The following is a 24,819-nucleotide window of genomic DNA, read 5'->3' as shown; positions in this document are numbered from 1 at the left end:
GAATAGTGTGGCGAGCGCAGCGAGCCACCGAGCCCGAAGCGTGGCGAGCGCAGCGAGCCCCGCGAGGGGACGCGGATACCTTCACAGCTATACGCGTCCCCTCGCGGGCTTCACAGGTATCCGCGTCCCCTCGCGGGGCTCGCTGCACTCGCCACGCTTCGGGCTCGGTGGCTCGCTGCGCTCGCCACACTGTTCTATTCTCAACTCCACACCGATGTGGATAGTGGGGGTATGAAAAGGTCGGAGGACGCGTACCGCCGCCCCTCGCGGGCTCGCTGCGCTCGCCACGCTTCGGGTTGATGTTGATCGTGGGGTGGCGTAAACAATTGGGGGGGCCATTTCAGAGTTCAGGGTAAGTATTTGGGCTCTAAGGCCCATTTAACATTGTTTCCTATGGTAAAATCGGGTCCATTCAGCCATTTAACATGAAAATCGTGTCCATCGGGTCTTTTAACATTGATTCCTATGGCAAATCGTGGGCATCGCCCTGAGGAAGTCTATCAGAGACAAAACATGTCGGGCAACTTCTGAGCTCATTTGCTCCTTACACTAAAAGCTAAGCGATTCCACATATTTCTTTTACCTTGATCTTATTGTGCATTTGTAACTTGTGGCCATATATATATATTTTTTACGTTTTTTTTTTTTTTATTACATCTTGATACACATGTTTTAAAGAGATATTTTTCTTATTTTTTATTTTTATTTTTATTTTATTTTTTTTTCTCTGTTCTTTTCATACTCCTCTTTTTATATGTAAAGTCTCTCCGTATTTTTTACTCTTACGAGATACCCTACCCCCATTTTTCTTATATTGTATTATTGTACAGCCTAATAAATGTATTATTATTTTTAACATACAGCCTACTTTATACATATATTTATATTAACTGAAGTCGCCGGGTTCTAAAATATTTTCCTCATTTACCCCGTACCGATAGAGACAGCACACCACTGTCTCTCTTAGGACCTGAGCAGACACCCCTTAATACCAGTAGGGGGAACAGTTTATTCTGAGTAAGCATCTAGCCTCGCACTCACCTGTTGTATTACCTGGCGCTGACTGCCCCTTTTTTTCTTGTACCCATATATATATATATATATACAGTATATGATGTATATATCTCGATCAATGAGCACCTACAGTAGTTGAACCCAGGTCTACCTGCATTAAAACATCATGTACTACCAACATTGGCCCTTGTCAAGATAACCCAGAGAGCACAAGCCCAAACCTCATGAATGGAATATCATTATGAGAGCTACTGTACATCTCACCCTTTCCTTCTGGTATCTCCACAGTCATTGGACTAGATATCCACTTATAGAAAGGGAACTGGAAGCGTTGACCACTGGGACTGGTAACATCAACATAGAGGCAGTACCAAGCATCTGCACTGAATGTCTTGTATTGCTCTACAGACAGCCGGACCAGCAGGAGCTCCCCAAGATCATTCTCAATGTTGACCTCAAAGTCAGACACCTGTAAACATAGTAACATTGTAGATAATGTCAAATAAAGATCTTTGTCCATCAAGTTCAACCTGTTTAACTAGACTCATTGGACTCATTACTCGATGTGATATCCTCCCCCAGGATTGTACATTTTGATTCTATCATTAGGATGTCTAATTGTTGGATATGGTCTTATTTATCCCGCTGATCCCCTCATTAGACCATAACTTTCGAATTATAGACTTGAATGTTATTATCCATCAAGTACTTGTTGAATCATAAATGTATTTAATGTATCTTCCATCATCACCTCTGCTGGCAGTGTGTTCCACACCTTTACTGCCCTCGCTGTAAAGAACCCCTTCCTTCCAATGGTTTAAATTGATGCCCTTGGCACACCTGAGACTTGAACTTGTTCTGTAGCAGGAGTGTAGTGGAAGCGGTTTTATATCCTGTGCCTACATTTGTGGGTAAACCTCAGGGAGTGAGGTGGTGTATGGCCCGAAGTTGTGGCTGAGAAGAATGAGTCCAGAAGAGGTAAGAAAATATAGGGCGAAATGTAATAGGGTGCGTTTTTTAGACTAAAAAAAAATCGCACCAAATCGCACATTTAAAAATCGCGTTTTTTGCCACGAATTCGCATATGTAATGAGATGCGAATTCGCGGCAAAAAATGCGATTTGCCGCGATTTTTAGTCATAAAAATGTGCGCATTTTCAGTCATGAAAATGTGCGCATTTTCATAAATGAGATTTTGTGCTAAAAAAAAAAAGTAAAAAAAAAAATGGCGTGGGGTCCCCCCTCCTAAGCATAACCAGCCCCGGGCTCATTGAGCCGGTCCTGGTTCCAAAAATACGGGGGACAAAAAATCTGGGGGTCCCCCGTATTTTGAAACCAGCACCGGGCTCCAACAGCCCGTGGTGTCATGCCACAGCCGGGGGACACTTTTTATACAAGGTCCCCCGGCCAAAACATGAGCACCGTGGCTGGTCAGCCTTGGACGGGGTACCTGGAGGAGTGGGGACCCCCCCAATAAAGGGGTCCCCCCCCCCCAGGCTTCACCCGTCCAGGGCTGAAGCCCGGGGCTGTCACCGGCGTCCGTGGCCAGTGGACGCCGGCCTGATAGGGTTAAATCCATCATACATATCATTACATTGCTTTTTACCGGCGAACTACAAGTGCCAGCAGACCTCCCCCGCATGCTGGGACTTGGAGAACCACAAGTCCCAGCATGCAGGGCATTAATGGGCCCGCTGGGACTTGTAGTCCACCTGTAAAAAGAATGTTTATAAAAAAACACACACACAGAGAAGTACAAGTTTATTACACACACACACCTCAATTTTACACCAGCATACTTACCATTCCTGGATCCAGCGCTGGTCTGGCTGCTTTACAGCCGGCTCCCCCCGCACTGACAGGCAGCGGGGAGAACCGGCTTTCTCCGTTGCCTGTCACCGGCTTTCTCCGTAGCTTCTGTAGCTCTGTCCCAGTGCTACAGAGGCTGAGAGCGTGATTGGCTGAGCTACAGTATGCGTCTCCATGGAGACGCATAGCTCAGTCCTGATTGGCTGAGCTATGCGTCTCCATGGAGACGCATACTGTAGCTCAGCCAATCGCGCTCTCAGCCTCTGTAGCACTCGGACAGAGCTACAGAAGCTACGGAGAAAGCCGGTGACAGGCAACGGAGAAAGCCGGTTCTCCCCGCTGCCTGTCAGTGCGGGGGGAGCCGGCTGTAAAGCAGCCAGACCAGCGCTGGATCCAGGAATGGTAAGTATGCTGGTGTAAAATTGAGGTGTGTGTGTGTAATAAACTTGTACTTCTCTCTGTGTGTGTGTTTTTTATAAACATTCTTTTTACAGGTGGACTACAAGTCCCAGCGGGCCCATTAATGCCCTGCATGCTGGGACTTGTGGTTCTCCAAGTCCCAGCATGCGGGGGAGGTCTGCTGGCACTTGTAGTTCGCCGGTAAAAAGCAATGTAATGATATGTATGATGGATTTAACCCTATCAGGCCGGCGTCCACTGGCCACGGACGCCGGTGACAGCCCCGGGCTTCAGCCCTGGACGGGTGAAGCCTGGGGGGGGGGACCCCTTTATTGGGGGGGTCCCCACTCCTCCAGGTACCCCGTCCAAGGCTGACCAGCTACGGTGCTCATGTTTTGGCCGGGGGACCTTGTATAAAAAGTGTCCCCCGGCTGTGGCATGACACCGCGGGCTGTTGGAGCCCGGTGCTGGTTTCAAAATACGGGGGACCCCCAGATTTTTTGTCCCCCGTATTTTTGGAACCAGGACCGGTCCAAGAGTCCGGGGCTGGTTTCAGAAATACGGGGGACCCCTATGCTTTTTGTCCCCCCGTATTTTTGGAACCAGGTCCGGCTCAATGAGCCCGGGGCTGGTTATGCTTAGGAGGGGGGACCCCACGCCGTTTTTTTTTTTATAAAAACACTTTTACACATTTTTATTAACAGAACCATGCACAGATCTCAATGATCTGTGCATGGTTCTGTCAAATTCGCCTGTCAGAACCTGGTCTATTTTTTTTGCGATTTTTGGTAACATTGACCAAAAATCGCACCCTATTACATTTGCGAGTTGTATACTTTATAATGGGAAAACATCTGGATGCGAATTGAAATGTGACTAAAAATCGCACTTCTAAAAGTGCGATTTCGCGGTAAAAAGTGCGATTTTTTACCGCGATTTTCAACCTATTAAATGTGCGATTTTCGGAAAATGTGCGATTTCGGCCGTTTTTGACCAAAAATCGCACATGTCTAAAAAATCACACCCTATTACATTTCGCCCATAATGTGATTTATTGAGTAAGTACAGAGTCAGTAAATCAGCAAACACTGGATAATACTGAGGAATGGAACTGGTGTACTTCTTGAAATCATCTGGAACAGAAATAGTATGGAGAATGCAATCGGTAGGAACTAGTGGTGCAAATAGAAAAAATGACTTAGCGGCACTGTGCTGCGTGCCGTGTGGCTTATGTAAATTAGGGCGTGGCATATGCAAATGAGGGGTGCGCCCACGTTTTCGCCCCCTGCGTCTCTGAATAGATGCTGTGCTCATGCGCACAGCGTCTATTCTGTCAGATTGAAGGGGACTCCCTACTGCCCCCCCCTTCTGCAGCGGGACACTGCCGGCCGCGGGAGGGACGCGTGAAGTTCCTCAAAAACCGGGGCGTTCGCGCATTTAGCGGTACAGTTGGGAGGTATGGCCAAGGTGTTTGGATGAACACCGCTAGATAGGTGCGAGCTGCGCCAGACTGACTCCAGTTCACCTGCAAACCGCACACTGTAGCGCAGAGCAAGCTTAGACAGACACTTGAATGGTAAGAAAGTGTTTCTAAGTTTCTGGATTGTGACAGCCCTTTTGTCTAGGTCACCAACCTTAGGGTAAAGAAGGCTCTTGATAGTTCCTTATATATTAATTTAATACATATTTATACATGTTAAGCATGTCTCTTCGTCAGCATCTTTTTTTCAAGTGTGAACATTCCTAGTTTGGCGATTCTGTCTTCATAATATATGTTTTCCATCCCTTTAATTACCTTAGTTGCACTTTGCTGAACCTTTTCCAGTTCAATAATGTCTTTTTTGTCATGTGGGACCCAGAAATGTACTCCAAACTCAAGATGAGGCCTAACTAGTGACTTAAAAAGTAACACAATAACAGTGGGGTTATTCTGGTTCACTCCTTCTGGAAAATCCCTACTTCGATGGACAAAACCATGTGCACTGCAGGGGTAGCAGATGTAAAATTTGTAGAGAGAATTAGATTTGGGTGAGTTATTTTGTTTCTGTGCAGGGCAAATACTGACTGCTTTATTTTTACACTGCAATATAGATCTCACTTTGAAGTAAAACCCCACCCAAATATAATCTAAGAAGGAAATTGCCAGGAAGAACCAAAATAACCCCCAGTGTCATCCCTTGATTCTACACTCCTTGTTCTACATGCCAGTATCCTATTGGCCTTATTTGCTGCTGCTTGGCATTGAGTAGTGCTCCCAAGTTTATAATCAATGTTCACTCCTCAGTCCTATTCCATTTCTGATGCTCCTAACTTTACCCCATTACAATTGTAGCTAGCACACTGATTACTTCTCCCAAGAGGCATAATCTTACATTTGTCAACACTGAAACGCATTTTCCATTTATCTGCCCATTCCTCCAGTAAATCCCTCTGTAGCATGGATAAATCATGACCTGTTTTTAATCACTTTGCTCATTTTAGTATCATCTGCGAAGATGGACACTGCGCTTATTGTACCATCTTCTATGTCATTAATAAATATGTTATATAGAAGTGATCCCAACACCGAACCCTGGGGTACCTAATTTAGTATTGGTATTCAATTTGAAAAGCACCATTTATAGCCACTCTCTGTTCTCTGTCAAGCAGTAAGTTTTTAGAGCATATACAATAAATATTCCTGGATACCATCTCTTAATATTCCCTCAAATATTTTTACTACGACAGATGTTAGGCTCTTTAGTCTGTAATGTGCCAGGTCTTTCCTTTCACCTTTTTTAAATATTGGTACTACTTTTGCTAATCTCCAGACCTTAGGTACCAAACCAGACTAAAATGATTTATCGAATATATGGTTTCCCATGTTTGGTTCTCTCTAGTAAAAACTGAAGAAAAAAATGTGTTTATTACCTCTGCCCTATCTTTATACTCAGAAATGCTTTTAGCATCCACATCGGTTATGTAATACTTTTTTAATCTTTTAATATTGGTGCAAATATCAGATCTCTATTAGCATGTGTATATACAGTTTGTTACAAATGCTTTACAATAAAAAAAAAAAAACCCAGCAGAATAAATGGCATACATTGCATGAGAATATAGCTGTCAACTGTAAGAAAACAAGTATAATAATAATAATAATAATAATAATAATAAAGAAAACATACAAGCAGATCTATAGCATTCATTTAAACAAAAATCTGCGAATAGAGATGGTGGGTGTGATCCCAGTTCCCGGGATAAAAAAGGCTTAAAATACAGATGGAGCTGCTCTCCCCCTTGCCATCAAAACATGCCAGATATCGTATCCGGTGGCTGCTGGTGGAGGGCGGGCCAGCGAACGTGGATGCATGAGCATCTCACACGCTCGCGAATCCATTGCCGTGAATAGGGTGCATGGGCAGCGGATGGCGCGATGAGAGCCGGTTAGATGTGAGCGGCTCCATCTTTAGGAACCTCAGGAAAGGCAGCTTAAAATTGCAGGGTGAAAAAGTAACTAAATAAAAAAAAGGGGTGGGTGGGATGAGCAAGCAGTAATATGAAAAAAATATGGAGAGGAGGCAGGAAAGCAAAATGCTAGTAAATAAGCAAGACCATGAAGGACTGTGTTGTGGAGCCTGTACCAAGGAGACCATATATTATGGAATTGTCCTCTGTGCTATTTTAGAATGTAGAGATGTATTCCATTTTAGACACCAACCAAACATGATTGAGAAGTTCCTGATGAGTCAGAGGGGAAGGTTTTGGCACTAGTGTAGTTTCACGGCGGCAGTTACGTAGTTAGCGTAGTGTCCCTGTCAGAATCAGCGTAGTGTTCCGCGGCCAGCGTAGTCAGCGTCCCTGTCAGAATCAGCATAGTGTTCCCGCGGCTTGCTTAAGTAGTTAGCGCAGTCAATAGAGCATGTACCCGATGCCGCTTAATGAGTTAGCATAGTCAGTCAGGCGTCCCTGTCAGTATCAGCGTCATCTTCCCGCCCGTTCACGGCTAGCCGGAGCTTATGTAGTTAGCGTAATCAGTCAGCGTTACGCAGTTAGCGTAGTCAGTCAATGCTTATTACATGGTGTGGGAACCATTGACCATTTTAACCTGCCTGACATGGCATGTTTGAATGTGTTCCTGAAACACCCCCACTATCCAGTGGCGTAAATTCATCCATATAGCCCGGAGGTAAGATGTAAGCTGGTGCCCCCCCCCCCCCCCCCCCCTCCCAATCCCACCATAGATAGATAGCTATAGAGATGGAGAATGAGATAGGGAGAGCAATAGAGAGAAAGAGAGGAGGAGAATGTTAGGGAATCATGGAGAAAGAGAGAAACAAGTGTCAGAGAGTGAGAGAGAAAGACTGTAGAAGCCAGCTTGTCTGGCTGAAAACAGCATAAACTCACCTGGCTATTGGCAGGAATCCTCAGCTCACACACTTGATCTGGGCCCGGGGGTGCGGCTTATCTTGATTGACGGGTTGGCTGATTTGAATGATGGTTCAGGATAGGCTGGTTGAGGTCAGAGGTGGAGATTGATGGGGTGATGTTCTTGCTTCCAGAAGATTCTGTCTCTTGCTTCAGGAAACGTTGAAGAGGACTGTTGAGTAGAACATTTCTTAATTACAACTAAATTTGTGATTATATATCCCCCTTTTTTCTTTCTCTCCTAATCTTTCTTCTCTTACACTATCAACTAATAAAGCTTAATCTCTTTTCCCTTCATTTCTTTTCCCTATTATCTTTCTTTCTATTCCTAACTTATTAAATGGCAGCGAGGCCTAAAAGATCAGTGGGGGCTCCCACTAGATATGCTGGGGCTGTTTTAGTCAGGCCCAGGAACAGGCCTCCAGCGCGCGGTGAAGAGAGGGGCTTATCCCCATCACCAGCGCGGAGAACGGGGGCTGAGGCGGCGGCTGCAACCCCCCATGGATTATTCACAGTTAATCGCCCCAGCAGGGGTGCCGCGGGCTGTGGCTGCGCCCGCCCGCTTGAGTACTGCGGGCGGGCGGCGAGGGAGATGCAGGAGGATGGTGCCGTCCGACAGCGGTGCTCGGGCGGGCGGACGCCAGCGGGGTAGGCCGCAAGTTGCTGATTCGCCCGCCCGGGTAGCGCAAGCGGGCGGGCGGCAGAGGGGGAGAGCAGGGTATGGAAGGAGCAGGAGTGCGGATGCACCTCCTGCCGCGCGAGGCTCCGGCGGCGGGCGGTTAGCTAGGCCCGCTCCGGAGCGCGCAAGGGGGAGGGCAGCGGGGACGCAGGCGACAGAGCCTGCTTCTCCCCCTCCCAATACAGCAGCCAGCCGGGTTACTAGGCGGAGCGCAGGCACTAGGCTTGACGCTGCCGCCTCATCATCAGAAATAAGGGGTGGGGGGGCCGAGTGTCACTCCGGTCCCCCACCCTTAGTTAAAAAAGGTAGAAAGGCAGGACAGGGAAGGGCAGCGCGCCCTAGTTATAATAAAGATGGCCCTGTGCATATAAGCACTGAGGGTTGTGTGAGGCAGGCCAGGGGAAGAAATAGCAGGGGTGTTACTTACAGCAGCGCAGAGTGTGTGGCAGGCACTTCTATGCCTGGAGCGCCCTCTGCTGTAAGAAGAGGTAATGGCAGGAGGTCTCAGGGACAAGGGAAGAATAGAAATGGTAGGGCAGCGCCATCTGGTGGTATTAGTAATGTTAGCAACCCCAAGGGACAATTTATTGAGGGCATGAGGCATAAGCTAACTGAAGCCGAATTCGCAATGTTTAAATCGGCGGTAGCTACGTGGCAGGATAATAGCGAGGATTCAGCTGAATCCGTATCCCCATGCAGTGAATCAGATGAAGTGGATTCGCAGAGCAGCGAATCCGGTGTGCAAGAGCAAGCCCCCTTTGCTGGTTCAAACGAAGAAGGCGGGGTTAGTGAAGGGGACCAACAAAGTGATTCAGAAATGAATCCGGAAGAGGGGGTTAGGAAATCTAACGCCAGATCTAGACGGACAGCGAGGAGAAGGTTGGTCGCGGAGAAAACAAGGGATACCAATGTGGCGCCACAAGGGGCCAGGACGCAACCGGGTCGCTCATATGCGGACGCGGTTGCAGGGAGAAACACAGAAGGTAACACCGTGTCATTAGACACATCGGCGCTTACATCTATATGCGCAGCGGTGGTGTCGGCAGTTCTCCTCTGTTAACCACCGGGACAGGTGGGCAGGGGGGAACTGCCCCTTCGGCAACTTTGGAGTCAGTATCTGACCTCATAGCCAAAGCGATAGCTCCGACTATTACTGCGGCGCGAGGGGGAAATGTCATTTCCTCTGCTGAAAGGGTTTCGCCGAATGTTCCACCTGTGATGGGGGTTGTTAACGAACCTCTATTGACAGGTCAAGATTCCACGGAACAAGTCATGGAAGGCCCATCGTCGAGTCGAGGAGGCGGTGACCGTAGAAGAAGAAGGGCAGCATCATCTGATACTGGTGAGTCCACGAATGATCCTGACTGGACAAATGAGGATAATGCAGGGTCTAGCAGTGGTGGGTCAGAGGATTCTTCTGTAGAGAAGAAAGCTAAGCGGAAAAGATCTGCAAAGGCTCGGAAGAGACGGCGCAGAAATGAAACCTCGGACTCCTCGTTGGCATCGACGTCTTCCGAGGATAAGTCATCCTCGGACGGCGTCACGAGGAGACGCAGGCGGAAGAGGCGTAGAGAATATAGGTCCCATAGCTCGGGATCCTCTAATGTATCGGTCGAGTCCGATGCGGTGCATATGCGCAAACACCGCTGTTAAGCGGGGTTTGCGTTCTAGGGCAAGGGATAGGATCAGAAAAGGGCGCTACGTAGATATCTTTGCTTTAACAAGCAAGGATAGGCGGGCCCTTCTAGCCGCAAGGAAGAAAGGACCCGCTAGCGAGGATGCCTTTCGCACTTATAATAACTGGGTAAGAGGCATACTTAATTTTGCGGCCTGTTATTTAGAGGCACATCCAGATGAATATGCGAACCTGGTGAGATACCAGTTTCTTATTCATAAACCCTACACCTCTTACGTCGGTCCTGGTTGGCGGATTTAGGACGAAGAGTTTAGGAGGAAGCAGCACGGCCGGGAGGTGTATGATTTTGGTAAAAAAGACGTACAGTTATATGGCGAAGTTGCCGAATCAGCTACACCTATTAGGGCTGCTGAGAATTAAGGGGTGGGTAAGAAAGTATGGGAGTAGGCCTTACAATAACATTAATAAGGGAGGTAATACTAAGCCTGGCCATGGTAAGTGCTACTCATTTAATAATGGGCAGTGCAGCCGGGGAAACAGGTGTCGTTTTCGGCACCTTTGTCTCAGTTGCGGAGGTCCACACGCAATCAAGGATTGCACAAAACCACCAACTGGCCCAAAATGTTGAAGCAGAGGTAAAACTAGGTCGCATGGCAGGCCCGTTTTCAACACCACCAGTTGAGGGACTAATTTTGTCCCCTATTGGGGTGGTTCCCAAAAAAGTTAAAGGGAAGTTCAGGCTGATTCAGCATATTTCTTGTCCTAGAGGGTCGTCTGTCAATGACGCCATCAATGACGATTTGTGCACAGTTAATTATTGTTTATTTGAGGATGCTATAGACATCATTAGGAAAATTGGTCCTGGTGCCCTCATGTGCAAATTGGATGTTGAATCAGCTTTTAGACTATTACCTTTGCATAAGAACGCATTTCAGTACATGGGATTTAAATTGAATGGGGGTTTTTACATAGATAAATGTTTGCCCATGGGTTGCTCCATTTCATGTGCTTATTTTGAGCGCTTTAGCACATTTTTGCAGTGGTGCCTGCAGGAAGTGTCGGGAGTTGACAGCATTACTCATTATTTGGATGACTTTCTTTTAAGTGGGTCCTCCAAGTTCTGACCTGTGCCTTAGGTTACTAGAAGCAGCGCTTGATTTATTTAGAGATTTCGGGGTTCCCGCGGCAGGGGAAAAAACAGAGGGACCTACTACTGATTTGGTGTACCTCGGAATTGAAATTGATTCTGAGCTAGGTCTGTGTAAACTTCCACTAGATAGAGTACGCCGGTCACATGACGAAATAACTTATGCCATCGCGGCTGCTAAGTTAACATTTAGACAGGCTCAATCTCTATTGGGCCTGTTTAATTTCGCATGTCGAGTTATACCCTTGGGCAAAATATTTTGTAGAAAACTGCAGCGAGCGACCGTCGGGATTCGCAAACCCCACCATTTTCTACGTCTATCTTCAGAAATGAAGGGGGATCTGAAAGTGTGGGAAATGTTTCTGGATAATTTCAACGGCATATGCATATGGCAAGCTCCAGCCGTTGCAGATGCGGAGTTGGAATTATATACAGATGCTGCAGGATCTTCCGGATTCGGCGCATTTTATGCGGGACGTTGGTGCGCAGAGGCTTGGCCCGAACCTTGGGCATGAGACGGCATGACCAAGAATATGCTATTATTGGAAATATTTCCAATAATGGTCGCCTTAGAGCTCTGGGGCGCAGAATTGGGAAGCAGGGAGGTTGTTTTTTGGTGTGATAACTTAGGGGTGGTCCAATCCATTACACAATCTAAGGTCAACCTCCCTCCCGTTTTGCGTATTTTAGCACGGATGGTGATGATGTGCTTGGCGAACAACATTACGTTGCGAGTCAAGCACGTCCCAGGCGTACTTAATGAAGTAGCGTATGCATTGTCCCGTTTCGAATGGGTAAGATTCAGGCAACTGGTGCCGGTAGCCCAGAAGTATGGTGAACCATGTCCATCCTTTTTATGGCAGGTGCCTCTGGAGGGGTAGAGGAGCTGGCCCTGCGGTCGCTAGCGCCAGCTACATTTAGAGCTTATTTGGCCTCATGGGAGCGCTGGAGCGAGTTCATGCTTGAACAGGGTGGCACAGGTAAGAGCGCTAAGCGTCTTATTAATGCCTATGTATGGAACCTGTACACGGAGGGTAAGTCCAGAAGTTTTGTTGGACGCTCTATGGCAGGCATATCATTCTTTTTGCGTCTTGGTGGGAAGAGAGACATCACCAAGTCTTTCTTGCTTTCCAGGAGGCTAAAGGGATCGGCCAGAGCCAGGCCGGTTTTGCCCGACAGGCAACGGACGATTGATGCCGGCTTGTTGCGTCGAATCTCGAGGTCCCTAAGAGTAATTTGCTCAAACGATTACGAGGTTCGACTTTTCAGGCTGGCCTTTGCCATGGCTTTCCATGGGCGTTCAGAGTAGGCGAATGGGTGTCCGCAACCAGGGCATCTCCCTCGCCTATGCTGTTCGGCCACGTCGACGTGCACCACGACGGTTTATGGTGCAAGATTCAGCGCTCAAAGACCGATGTAGTGGGCAGGGGGCAGTGGGTCCATTTGGGTCGGAGTGGCGACCGCCGGATCTGTCCGGTGGCGGCGGCTCTGGCTTACGTGGAGTTGCGGCCCCAATCGCCCGGGGCCTGGCTGATGCACATCGACGGGTCCCCACTTACTAACTTCCAGTTCAGGTCGGTTTTCAGGCGCTGTATATTGCATCAGGGTCTTTCTCCAGCCGACTTTGGGACACACTCTTTTCGTATCGGCGCCGCTTCGGCAGCCGCTGCGGCGGGTTGGTCTCAGGTCGACATACGAGCACTCGGAAGATGGCGGTCTGGTGCATTTAAGCGATACATCAGCCCGACATAGTCCAGTGAGCCCATTTGAGGAGTAGCCGCTCGCCCAAACACGCTTTAGTGTTTGAGGGGCCTTGAGGAATTTTTTGTGTTATCACCAGTCTTAAATTAGGCTCTAGCCAACTGGTGGAAGATTTGTGTTTTTTGCCTCAAGTCAAATCGGTTGACCCACCCCCCCCCCCCCCTCCCACCATAGAATAAGGAACAACAGGTAGGGATTATACATAATTCAAGTGGGTCAAATAATCAAATTAGTCTTAAATAGATCACCTAAATCACATTCCTATTAGTTTTCAACATTTTAATATAGAACTGCAAAATCACCTTTAAGGGAATCTCACGGGCCCCCCTTTAAAATTTTGCCAGATGTTTGCCATTATTTCAAATTTTCTAACGGTATATATCATTTCAACTTACAGGTCAACGCTTGGACACAAATATGATTTGGATGGTGGGACATTCCTTTATTTATTGGTTGTCCTTGTCCCAGGTAACCACGGATACGGAACGTTTCCCTGAGACGCGATTTATCCGTTGGCTGGGGCGTAGAGGTATGAGGTGGTCCGCGTTGAGGGGTCTCTTGGATGAGTCAGTTAGGGCGTTTGGATACCCAATTTTTGTCATCATCCACTTGGGGGGCAACGACCTCACGCATAATTCCGGTCTCAATATTCGATTGGAGATTAGGAATTTATTGCTGGACCTGATCAGAGAATGGAGATTTTGCCGTTTCTTCTGGTCAGAGATTATATCTAGGAGGGTTTGGAGAGAGGCACTCAATCCGGGCGCCATTGATTTGGTACGTAGGCGGATCAATTCCGTAGTCGGCAGGGCTATAGTAACGGAGGGCGGAGTGGTCGTCAGGCACGAGGCCATATCCTTTAGAAACGAGACCCTGTACAGGCCGGATGGGGTGCACCTCTCTTTAGTCGGGATGGATTTGTTTTTTCAGAATTTAATAGACGCATTGAGAAGTTTAGAGTTTTAGTTGAGGGATTATTTGGAATTAGGTTGGTGGCGGGTCAGTTCAAGTTGAACTGATATGGCGGAAAGAACGGTAGTTAAATTAGAGCTGTATTTACACTTAGCTGGTGGTTGATGTCGAGATGTGGGCATCACCGATCCAGGTGGGCCCGCAGCTGGACCTTAACGATCATCTACTTCGGATAGCGAAAATTCTTGCGGACATTTGTAGTTTAGGGCAGGTGGCCCAATTTTCTGATGACTCGGGCAGAGTGGTGAGCTCTGCCTTAGATATATTTGCGAGGGCAGGGGCAGAAGCAGAAGGTCAACCCCCTGACCCTAAGGGCAATTGGCCCCCTTTTGAAAAGTCCGCTTCATAATTGAGCCGTTGTCTTGGACGCTGGCAGTTGGCCGGTCCTTGGCAATTAAGGGCAGGTGGCCCTTAGATCCGGAGTTTGTTATTTTTATTACTTTGTTATTTTCCAGCAATGTTATTTATTCTTGCATGCCGTTCTTTGCCCGCCACCTTAGTTAGAGCAGGGACATAAATTTTAGTTAGATTCAAATAGGCCGCCCCTGCTCAAAATAAATAAGCCGTCCCCTTTAAGCCCATTCAGTTGTACGCGTCTTTATTTCTTAGATAAGTGGTGTGAGTGTGGATGAATGCCTATGTCTGTGTGGAGTTTAAGACTGTAGAAGCCAGCTTGTCTGGCTGAAAACAGCATAAACTCACCTGGCTATTGGCAGGAATCCTCAGCTCACACACTTGATCTGGGCCCGGGGGTGCGGCTTATCTTGATTGACGGGTTGGCTGATTTGAATGATGGTTCAGGATAGGCTGGTTGAGGTCAGAGGTGGAGATTGATGGGGTGATGTTCTTGCTTCCAGAAGATTCTGTCTCTTGCTTCAGGAAACGTTGCCCTCCCGCCCGCCCCATTTATTAGTTAGAATTAGTTTTTTGAGAAGTCATTTGCATTTAGTCGTTTAGTTGTTGTCGGCTTATTTTGTCTTGGCGGAAAGAACGGTAGTTAAATTAGAGCTGTATTTACACTTAGCTGGTGGTTGATGTCGAGATGTGGGCATCACCGATCCAGGTGGGCCCGCAGCTGGACCTTAACGATCATCTACTTCGGATAGCGAAAATTCTTGCGGACATTTGTAGTTTAGGGCAGGTGGCCCAATTTTCTGATGACTCGGGCAGAGTGGTGAGCTCTGCCTTAGATATATTTGCGAGGGCAGGGGCAGAAGCAGAAGGTCAACCCCCTGACCCTAAGGGCAATTGGCCCCCTTTTGAAAAGTCCGCTTCATAATTGAGCCGTTGTCTTGGACGCTGGCAGTTGGCCGGTCCTTGGCAATTAAGGGCAGGTGGCCCTTAGATCCGGAGTTTGTTATTTTTATTACTTTGTTATTTTCCAGCAATGTTATTTATTCTTGCATGCCGTTCTTTGCCCGCCACCTTAGTTAGAGCAGGGACATAAATTTTAGTTAGATTCAAATAGGCCGCCCCTGCTCAAAATAAATAAGCCGTCCCCTTTAAGCCCATTCAGTTGTACGCGTCTTTATTTCTTAGATAAGTGGTGTGAGTGTGGATGAATGCCTATGTCTGTGTGGAGTTTATGTCAGGGAGGGAGGCGGAGTCAGGGAAAGTGAGAAAATGAAAGGGTAAAGCAAGAGAGTGTCAGGGAGGGTAAGAAAGAGAGTGGGTCAGAGGAGAGAGTGCCTGAGTTTGAGAGGGAAAGAGAAGAGGGTGGTGAGATACAGCGTCATGAATAGAGAGATTGGTGGGTGAGAGCGTGGGAGGAGAGAAGTGGTTAAATAAAGATGGGTGACAGAGGGTGTCAGGAATAGAGAGGGGGAGGGTGTCAGATAGAAAGAGTGGGGTGAGAGTGAGGGAAGATAGAAAGGAGGGGGGGTGAGAGATGTCAGTGATAGAGGTAGAGATTGTAAGGAATAGAGAGAGGGGGGTAAGAGAGAGGGGGGTCATATATATAGAGAGGGGGTGAGGCAAAGAATGAAGGGGGTCAGGCAGAGAGAGAGGTGAGAGGGGGGGTTAAGGCGGAGAGATAGGGGGGTAAGGTAGAGAGAGAGGAGACAGGCAGAGAGAGAGACAGAGAGGGGGTTAAGGCAGAGAGAGAGAGGGATGAGGGGTCAAGCATATAGAGAGGGGGTGAGGCAGAGAATGAGGGGGGTGACAGAGGCGGGTCAGTTAGGTAACATGCATATATGGCTCCCAGCCACCAGCAGCCCCCCTGACCTTAGCGACACCGCTGGAGCCGAGGTGCCGGAATCCGCATGACCTCCCGTGCCTCTGCTGCCTTCCAGGACTGCACTGAGCTAGCCCCGGCACTAGCATAACAATATGTCTCCCTGGGGGCGGCTGGGAGTGTGTGAGAGCCGAGTGCTGCTGAGGGGAGCAGGATGGATGGACGGACAGTCAGCTCATTAGGTATGCAAGGGGAGGGGACCGGCAAAGTGCATATTGACCGGCGAAGTGCATATTGAATGCATACATATTGAGTGGGGACCGGCGCAGCGTACAAGTACAGCAAGGTACTTTGCGCTGGGGCACTTTTCCTCACAGGGGCTGGACTCCCAGGAGGCAATAGAGCCAGTGCCCCCTTTAAGGCTGGCGCCCGGCGTCAGATGACTCGTTTGCCTCCGGGAGTTCCGCCACTGCCACTATCCACTATCCACACCAGCCCGAAGCGTGGCCAGCCCTGTGAGGGGACGTGGTACGTGTCCTCCCGACTTGCTCATACCCTGCTATCCACGTTGGCATGGAGTTGATCCTATAAAGGGTGGCGAGCGCAGCGAGCCCGAAGCTTGGGAAGCACAGTGTGCCCCGCGAGGGGACGCGGAACACATGTCAAATAATCCACGTCTCCTCGCCACGCTTCGGGTTCGGTGGATTGCCACACTTTATATAGACAACTCCACGCCGACGTGGATAGTGTGGGTATGAACAAGTAGGGAGGATGCCTACCGTGTCCCCTTGCAAGCTTCTAAGACAGATGGAGCCCCTCTCTGCCGGTGCCCGCGTGAACCCCTTTCCGCCAGCGTCCGTCAGCACAGGGGATCTAGCGGTTACCAGTGCTGTGTGAGAGGCGCTCACTAGGCTTGCCAGGGACGCCAGGGACAGAGCTGCAGCTCCCGGGGACAGTACGGTGACTAGCCGTCTGGCGGGGACACTACGCTGAAAACCTAGCGTAGCCTGCCGCCATGGAACTACACAAGTACCAAGGTTTTTTCCAGGATCTAGCAATCTGCTATTTAGCCAGACAAGAGATGTGCAACAACAATTTGTTCTCATGCATGGTTAGCTGGCAAACCAGGGCACACAGAAGCATTGAAGTTGGGGAAGGAAGAGGGCACTGTGGGACCACAGAATACACAAGTTTGTGAACCATTAACCAAAGAGGGTCCATGTTAGGGAAAGTCCACCAAAATATGAAGAAAGGATCCCACTTGACCACAATGTCACCAGCAAAGATCAGAGGTATTGGGATACATTTGTTGTTGTTGTTGTTCTGTGATTAGATACCAATGGGTATACAGTTTGTAAGAATTCTCCATGATGGAGACACTAATGGACATTTTGAGACATTGAGACAGATTGTCTCCCATGTTTCCTCCCACAGAGTAGTTTTGACCTTTATTTTTATATAGGACAATTGACATTTTTCAGGCCTGAATCAGAGGTGGTGGCAGACATTTCCATGCCCACCCATATGTGACATCATGCCAATTCTGCTACAAAGTCCATCTGTGCTTATGAATGAGCAAGGTTTGATACACCCACTTTCAGCATCTGTTTATACTGTAATACCACCTGTTGTGTCCTTAGATGCCATTGGGTGCACCATTAGCTCTATAGCAGGAGCAGTTTCCCTGTCTGAGTGTGGCCTCCAGTGTAAATGATTGAGCACCTAATGTATATACAAAAACACTTCAGTGACATGCAGTGCCAGACTGGCCATCTGGATTTTTTGGCAAATACCAGAAGTGCTGATGGCTGGATGGGCTCGCCAACCACACAGGGAGCAGGGCTGGCTGAGCGGCTCTATTTCCAACACCTTGTGACGTATGAGGCCTGGCCCCCTGACTTGTGACACCCCCCTCCCGAGAGCTGTGGCCATGCTCCCATGGTCTGAGTCACGTCTGCACTGTGCAGGCCCGTTGACATGCCCTATCTCTTTTATGGCCCCAGTCTGTCCCTGGTGACATACCAGTGACACTCCAATAACACCAGAGTCAGATTTTACACAAGGCCACCTTACGGCCTGCTAAGGTTCCAGGAGGTCCCAAGGGGCCGCATAAAAATATCCTGGCCAATCAAAATGTTCCTAGAGGAACATTCTGTCATTACAGCATGATGTCATGACATCACATGGACCCGCCCACACTCCCACAGTTCCCTTGATGTTCTTTGATTAGCTAAAAATTATTTGGACACACAAAATGGTTTCTTCCACTGTATGTGGGCAGTAGTTTTACTTTAATTGTGACCCAGGTTTTAGGTCTACTTCCAAAGGACCTACAGTAGGGCCTAGTACTGATTTGTACGCAATTCCGATGTTCAAGCAAATGAGCATTTTTTGGTAGACCGTATACACACCAAGGTTCTCTATCGATGCTGGCTGCAATCAGCAATAAAAATATATTGGTACTAGGTGATTCATCGCGCCCTACGGGCGCTCTTCACACCGTCGTAAGGGGCTGCGCCCCCTTAATTTGTGAATGTTTGTATATGAGAAATATGGTTAGAATTGTATGAAAGATGCCCTGTATTGCAACTTAGGTGTCCGCGAATCGCGGGAGGGGGGGTCGCGGAGGGTGCCGCGAATTGCAGGAGGGGGGGTCGCGGGGGGTGCCGCGAATTGCAGGAGGGGGGGTTGTGGGGGGGTGGATGCTGCGAATCGCGGGAGGGGAGGGATTGCAGAGAATCTCGGGAGGGGGGTCGCGGGAGGGGGGTTACGGGGGCGGGGGTTGCGGCGAATCATGGTAGGGGGGGTCGCGGGGTGTGTGCCGTGAATCACGGGAGGGGGGGTCACGGGGTGGGGTGCCGAGAATCGCGGGGGGGTGTGTGTGTGCCGTGAATCGTGGGAGTGGGGGTTGCGGGGGGGGGGGGGGTGACGCGAATCGCCACAAGAAAAAATCAACACAGAAAGGTCAACACATGTAAATGTTGACATAAGTGTGGCACTTCATTGGTGTCCATGTCGACACATGAGAATGAATATGAAAACATTCAAAAAATGAAAAAAAAAACTTCAAAAACTCATGTCAACCTTTTTCATTGTCGACCATAGCCATGTCAGTGTTTTCCATGTGCAATTTAATTCTGGAGCTGCCGCGAATCGCGGGGGGGTGCCGCGAATTGCGGGAGGGGGGGTCGCGGGGGTGGGTGCCGCGAATCGCGGGAGGGCGGGGTTCACAGGGGTTCCGGTGGGGGGTTGCCGCGAATTGCGGGAGGTGGGGGGTCACGGGGGGTGCCGCGAATCGCGGGAGGTGGGGTTGCGGGGGGTGTGACGCGAATCGCCACAAGAAAAAATCAACACAGAAAGGTCAACACATGTAAATGTTGACATAAGTGTGCCACTTCATTGGTGTCCATGTCGACACATGACAATGAATATGAAAAAATTAAAAATAAATCTTCAAAAACTCATGTCAACCTTTTTCATTGTTGACCATAGCCATGTCAGTGTTTTGCATGTGCCATTTAATCCTGGGGCTGCTACGAATCGCGGGAGGGGGGTCGCAGGGGGGTGCCGCCAATCGTGCAAGGGGGGGTCGCGGGGGGGTTCTTTTTGCCGCGAATCGTGGGAGGGAGGTCGCGGGGGGGTGTTTTTTCCGCAAATCGGGGGGGGGGTCACGGGGGAGGGTTTGCCGCGATTCGCGGGAGGGGGGGTCGCGGGGTGGTGGTTATGCCGCGAATTGCGGGAGGGGTCGTGGGGGGGTTATTTTTGCAGCGAATCGCGGGAGGGGGGGTCGCGGGGGTGTTTTTGCTGCGAATCGCGGTAGGGGGGGTCGCGGGGGAGCGGGTGTTTTTGCCGCGAATCGCGGGAGGGGGGGGGGCGCGCGGGGGGGAGGTTTTGCCGCAAATCGCGGGAGGGGGGCGCTCACCTGGTGGCTGTGGAGTAGCAGTGCTGGGCAACATGGGAAGGCAGTGGGTGTCTGGCACTGTCTGTGGGCTCACTGGGCTGGTTCTCTGTCACATACCTCCCAACATGACCCTCTCCAGGAGGGACACAATGCTCTGTTTCTAGACTTCCCCTTAATGTATGATTGCCATCACCTGTTTTAAACAGGTTAATTTCCCAGAAAGGTGTTCAGGACAGATGAAGGCAATCACACATTAAGAGGAAAGTCCAGGAACAGAGCGTTATAGACACACACACCCACTTTGAGTGACAGATGTAGCCAAATATATAGGAGATGGGTTATTTAAGGAGGGCAACAATCCGGGATCTTGCCTTGGGCCCCATGAGGTCTAAATCCACATCTACATAACACGCCCATAATACGAACCATCTCCATTCACCTGTTTATCCACTTACCAGACACAGTCAAGGAACATCCAGCGCTTTACAAGCCATCTATGATACGGTGCATCTCAACCATAACAGCGCCTTTGTGCATAAGCTCTGTGCAATGTATACAGGAGGTTCTAGGGATGTTCATGCGTGCACAGTACCAAACCCACCCCCCAAAAAATAATTAGCTCAATTTGGTCAAGTCCTATTGTACGTGATTCCGAATCCGGCCCATCAGGTATCCTATCCTATCAGTATCCATCGACATTCTTTACTTTTTAAAGGATAACTTTATATAACATAGCGATCGTAATATACTTACTGCTCCAGATCTGAAGTTGCTCCAGTTATGGGGCAGTTGGTGTTTTGCACTTTCTCCCTTGGCTCCTGCAAGGACAATGGAGACTTGTGCACATGTCCCAGCACTTAGGTCAGTCCCGGTTGCAATTCTAAGCTTGTAGGTCCCCATGTCTTTAGACAATGATCCTTGTGAAAGCAGCTGTGTAAGAAAGTATACAAGAGATGAGAACAGACCCCTGAGTTTCTATTTTGGTTCTAATTAGTTCTGGTAATACTACGCTGAAGTGTTTTGGTTAAAATTTTGGATTTAAAAAAAAAAAAATAGCTAAAAACATGTCACTTGGACCATATCCTCAATACCATTATTTCTAGACATTTCCAGTCAGTTTGACCACCTCACAGCTTACATTATTGTTTAGGTCGATATGGTCAAAAGGTTAGCAAAAGGTCGACATGGTAAAAGGTTAGCAAAAGGTCGACATGGAAAATGGTTGACTTTTTTTTTAAATAGACTTGTTCATACTTTATTATCCCAGTGGGCATAGATGGAGAGTATAACAGTGTGCCGAATGTAGCGAGGCACTGTGGCATGCGAGGGGATATACTAATGTGGTGTCCATGTTGACTTATGTCGACATAGACACAAAAACCCTTAAAAACTCATGTCAACATTTTGATTATGTAGACTTTTTGACTATGTTGACCTATTGCCTGTTGACCCTTTTCATGTGCCTACATTCTGTCTGTCGACCAATAGTGGTCGGCCTATTGACTGTTGGACCTAGGCCAGTGGTTCCCAAACTTTTTTGAATCACGGCACCCTAGAGCATCAAATGCTTCTTATCGAGAAATTCAGAAAAAATATATAAAAGTAAGTACATTGTGTTTATATGTCACAGTTATCTGGTGAGGGACAGGATTTGCTTCTGTTTGCCCACATATATTATGATTGGCAGCCACAAGCACTGGTTTTGCCTGGTTCATTGACCATAAATAATATGAATTGATATTGGTCCACCAACCCAATGCACCCCTGCAAGTGTCCTGAGGCACCCCAGGGTGCCTAGGCACACAGTTTGGGAACAATAAAAATAACAGAGAAAGCAGTGCTGATATTTATCAATTAAATTAATGAAAATTATTTAATAACAATAATACACATTAAAATACATATGTTAAAAATAATGAATGAATTAGTGATGGACCCAATGGTTATAGTCACCAATATATGCATAGTTCCACCTGCACTGATCCTAGTTGATGTACAGGATGGAGTCCTTATTAGCCACTTTATAGTATCCTGGTGATGTTTTGATGGACTCAACCGATGGCACAATGTGTAATTAGCCAACTCGGGAGTCCTCACTGCTGCGAGTGGTCAGGTGTCCATAATGATTCGGGCAAGGGACTTCCAGAAATAGGCAGAAACCGATCAGATGAATTAGCAAGTAAAGATGGTCCTTTTGTGTGGAGGAAATAGACTTAAACCAAATTGGGTCCAGAAGGCAACAGGACCAACACGTTTCGCAGTACTACTGAATGCTATGACACCTCTGCTTCGCCAGTGTCCACCCCTCCTCTTCCTTCGGGAGACACCAAGGACCATCTTTACCTGCTAATTCATCTGATCGGTTTCTGCCTATTTCCGGCTCTCCTGCTCGCCACTGTGAGAGCTCGGCTGTCTTCCCTGCCTCTGCAAGAACCTGGCTTTCCACCCTTCTGGCAGTGGAACCCGGCTCTCCTCCCTTCTGGCCTTCTGGTGCCCTCTCCAATCCTGAACCACCCTCTGACCCTGCAACTCCTCCTACCCTGCATCCCCTTCTCATCATGCACCCCCCCACACACACACACCCTGCACCCCCTTCTCTCCTTGAGTCCCCCCTCCCTCCCTTCCTCCTCTCACCCTGCTTACCCATTTCACACTGTGTCCACTCTCTCTGTCCCAAACACAGCTTTTTCTGTGCCGCTACCTACCGCAGCTTAATTCTCCTTAACTCTGCCACATATCACAGCCTCCGCTGCTGCCACCGACTACAGCCCATCCATACCACCGCTGCTGCCAACCACATCCTCCTCTGCACTGTCACCGACGATAACAGCCTACTCCACCCTGCTACTGACCACAGCCTCTTACTTTGCATTACCACAGCTGAACCCAGCCTCCTCCCCCTATCACAGCCTAAGGTAAGGTAATCTTACCTTGCTGCCTTTCTCTCTCCCATGTGTAAGTCCCTGCTGTCACTCTTTCTGTCCCTACTGTCCCTCTCTCTGTCCCTGCTGTCCCTGCTGTGGCTCTCCCCACTTTCATTTTTTGTCCCTATGTCCCTGGCATCACTCTCTGTCCTTACTGTCACTCTCCCTGTCATAATTTTCTGTCTCCGCTATCACTTTCCCTGTCCCTGCTGTCACTCTCCCTATTCCTATGTCCCTGCTGTCACTTTCTCTGTCCTTGCTGTCACTCTCTCTGTCCCTGTTTTTACTCTCTCTGTCCTGACCACAGCCTCCTCTGCACAGCAACCACCAACCACAGCCTCCTCCTCTTCACCACCACAGATCACAGCCTCCACCATTGCCCCTGACCAAAGCCTCCTCCTTCTCACCACTGCTCATTGGGTAATCTTACCCTGCTGCCTTTCTCTCTCTGACCATTATGTCCTTGCTGTCACTCTCTGTCCTTGCTGTCATTCTCTGTCCCTGCTGTCACTCTCCCTGTCTCTACTGTCGCTGTCCCTATGTCCCTGCTATTGCTGTCCAAATGACCCTGCACATCAGGCTCATAAGGCCAGGTTATTCTTTTTTATGTCTTTATGACTGATTTCTTAATTATTTTGTTTTTGCAACTGTCAGGAGTCTTTGTGGGTGTCTTGAGGCATCCGCATTGGCCCCAAAATTAAGTGGGCCATGATGTTATGGTGGATGGTAAACAGCCACTTATTTGCTTAGGGGCTTCCTGATCCCTAGTGAGAGTGCATTTTTTAGAGTAAATTATTAGTAATTTGCATGTAATGTTGTATTTTAGTTGTGAAGCAAAGGCAGACACGTGTGAAATCAGAACTTTACCTGAGAGACAAGCATGAAGGAACCCTGGACAACGACTAGGGCAGATGCTGTGGGGATCATAGAGTTGAGAAGAGAAACAAAGCAGGAAATTTACTAAGGTAACTTCAATCCGTATTTGCATAGTAATATATAATTTTTTTAGGCGTATTCGTATTTTTGCCATTTACGATGCCAAAAATACAAGTATTTGTACTTATGGCACATTCGTATTTGTATTTACAAATACGAATGTATACCCTATCGGACCATTCGAATAGGAATCACCATTCAAAAGAATGGTGATTCCTAATTTACTATTGAAAATACGGCTGCTAATTAGCATAAATATGTCATAATGGCCGGCCAAATACGCCAGTAAAATAGACTTCAATTTCCTGGCGTATTTGGCTTTAGCCTGTACGGATCAGTCAGATCTGTGCAGGCTTCAGTGTGTAAAAAAAGGGCTCCGCTGAATTTCTAAAACCAGCCCCAGGCTCCAGGGCCGGGTCTGGTTCCCAAAATACGGTGGACAAAATGAATAGGGGTCCCCTGTATTTTAAAAACCAGCCACAGGCCCAACCAGCCAGCAGGGTTATGCCACAGCCGGGGGGAGACTTTTTATACAAGTCCCCCGTGCCAAAACATTCATCCCTATCGACCAGTCAGCCAGAGCAGGGGTCCTGGGGGCAAGCCTCCCCCGCATGCTGGGACTTGGAGAACCACAAGTCCCAGCATGCAGGGCATTAAAGGGCCTGCTGGAACTTATAGCCTGGTGTTGGTTACAACCGTGGGGGGGGACCCCACGCCGTTTTTTTTTATTTATTTACTTTTATTTTTTTTAAACACACTGCAGCCTGCACGGATCTGACTGATCCATGTAGACTGCCTATACGATTCGTATTAGCGGGCGTATATACAGCCGCTAATACAAATTCATACGAATGGATACACCACCTGGGATCACAAAGCAGTCCTATTTGACTGCTTTGTAAATTCCCCTCCGGAATACAATTTTGCATACGGCTAAAACAGCCGTATGCAGTTGTATTCATTAGTAGAAATAGGAAAAATCGTATTTGTATTCTTAGTAAATTTCCACCAAAGTGTCCACATAGGATTATTTATGTCAACCCATAAGAAGCCCTGAAAAG

At 48.3% G+C, this 24,819-nt stretch overlaps 1 protein-coding gene across 1 annotated transcript in view; it reads right to left on the bottom strand.

Annotated features, from left to right (window-relative positions):
* Window positions 1-24,819, bottom strand: part of LOC146058043 (polyunsaturated fatty acid lipoxygenase ALOX15B-like) — a 114,277-nt gene that overhangs the window by 49,219 nt on the left and 40,239 nt on the right. Inside the window, exons 2-3 of the mRNA XM_083170006.1 lie at window positions 20,652-20,828; window positions 1,279-1,483 (exon numbers count right to left, since the gene is read on the bottom strand). Of these exons, the coding sequence (XP_083026132.1) occupies window positions 1,279-1,483; window positions 20,652-20,798 (352 nt within the window). The 5' untranslated portion in view covers window positions 20,799-20,828. The remainder of the gene's footprint in view (window positions 1-1,278; window positions 1,484-20,651; window positions 20,829-24,819) is intronic.

The sequence above is a fragment of the Crinia signifera genome, chromosome 2 (genome assembly GCF_055691185.1).
Source record: "Crinia signifera chromosome 2, ASM5569118v1, whole genome shotgun sequence".
Lineage (NCBI taxonomy): Eukaryota > Metazoa > Chordata > Amphibia > Anura > Myobatrachidae > Crinia > Crinia signifera.
This window is presented reverse-complemented; position numbering and strand designations above follow the sequence as displayed.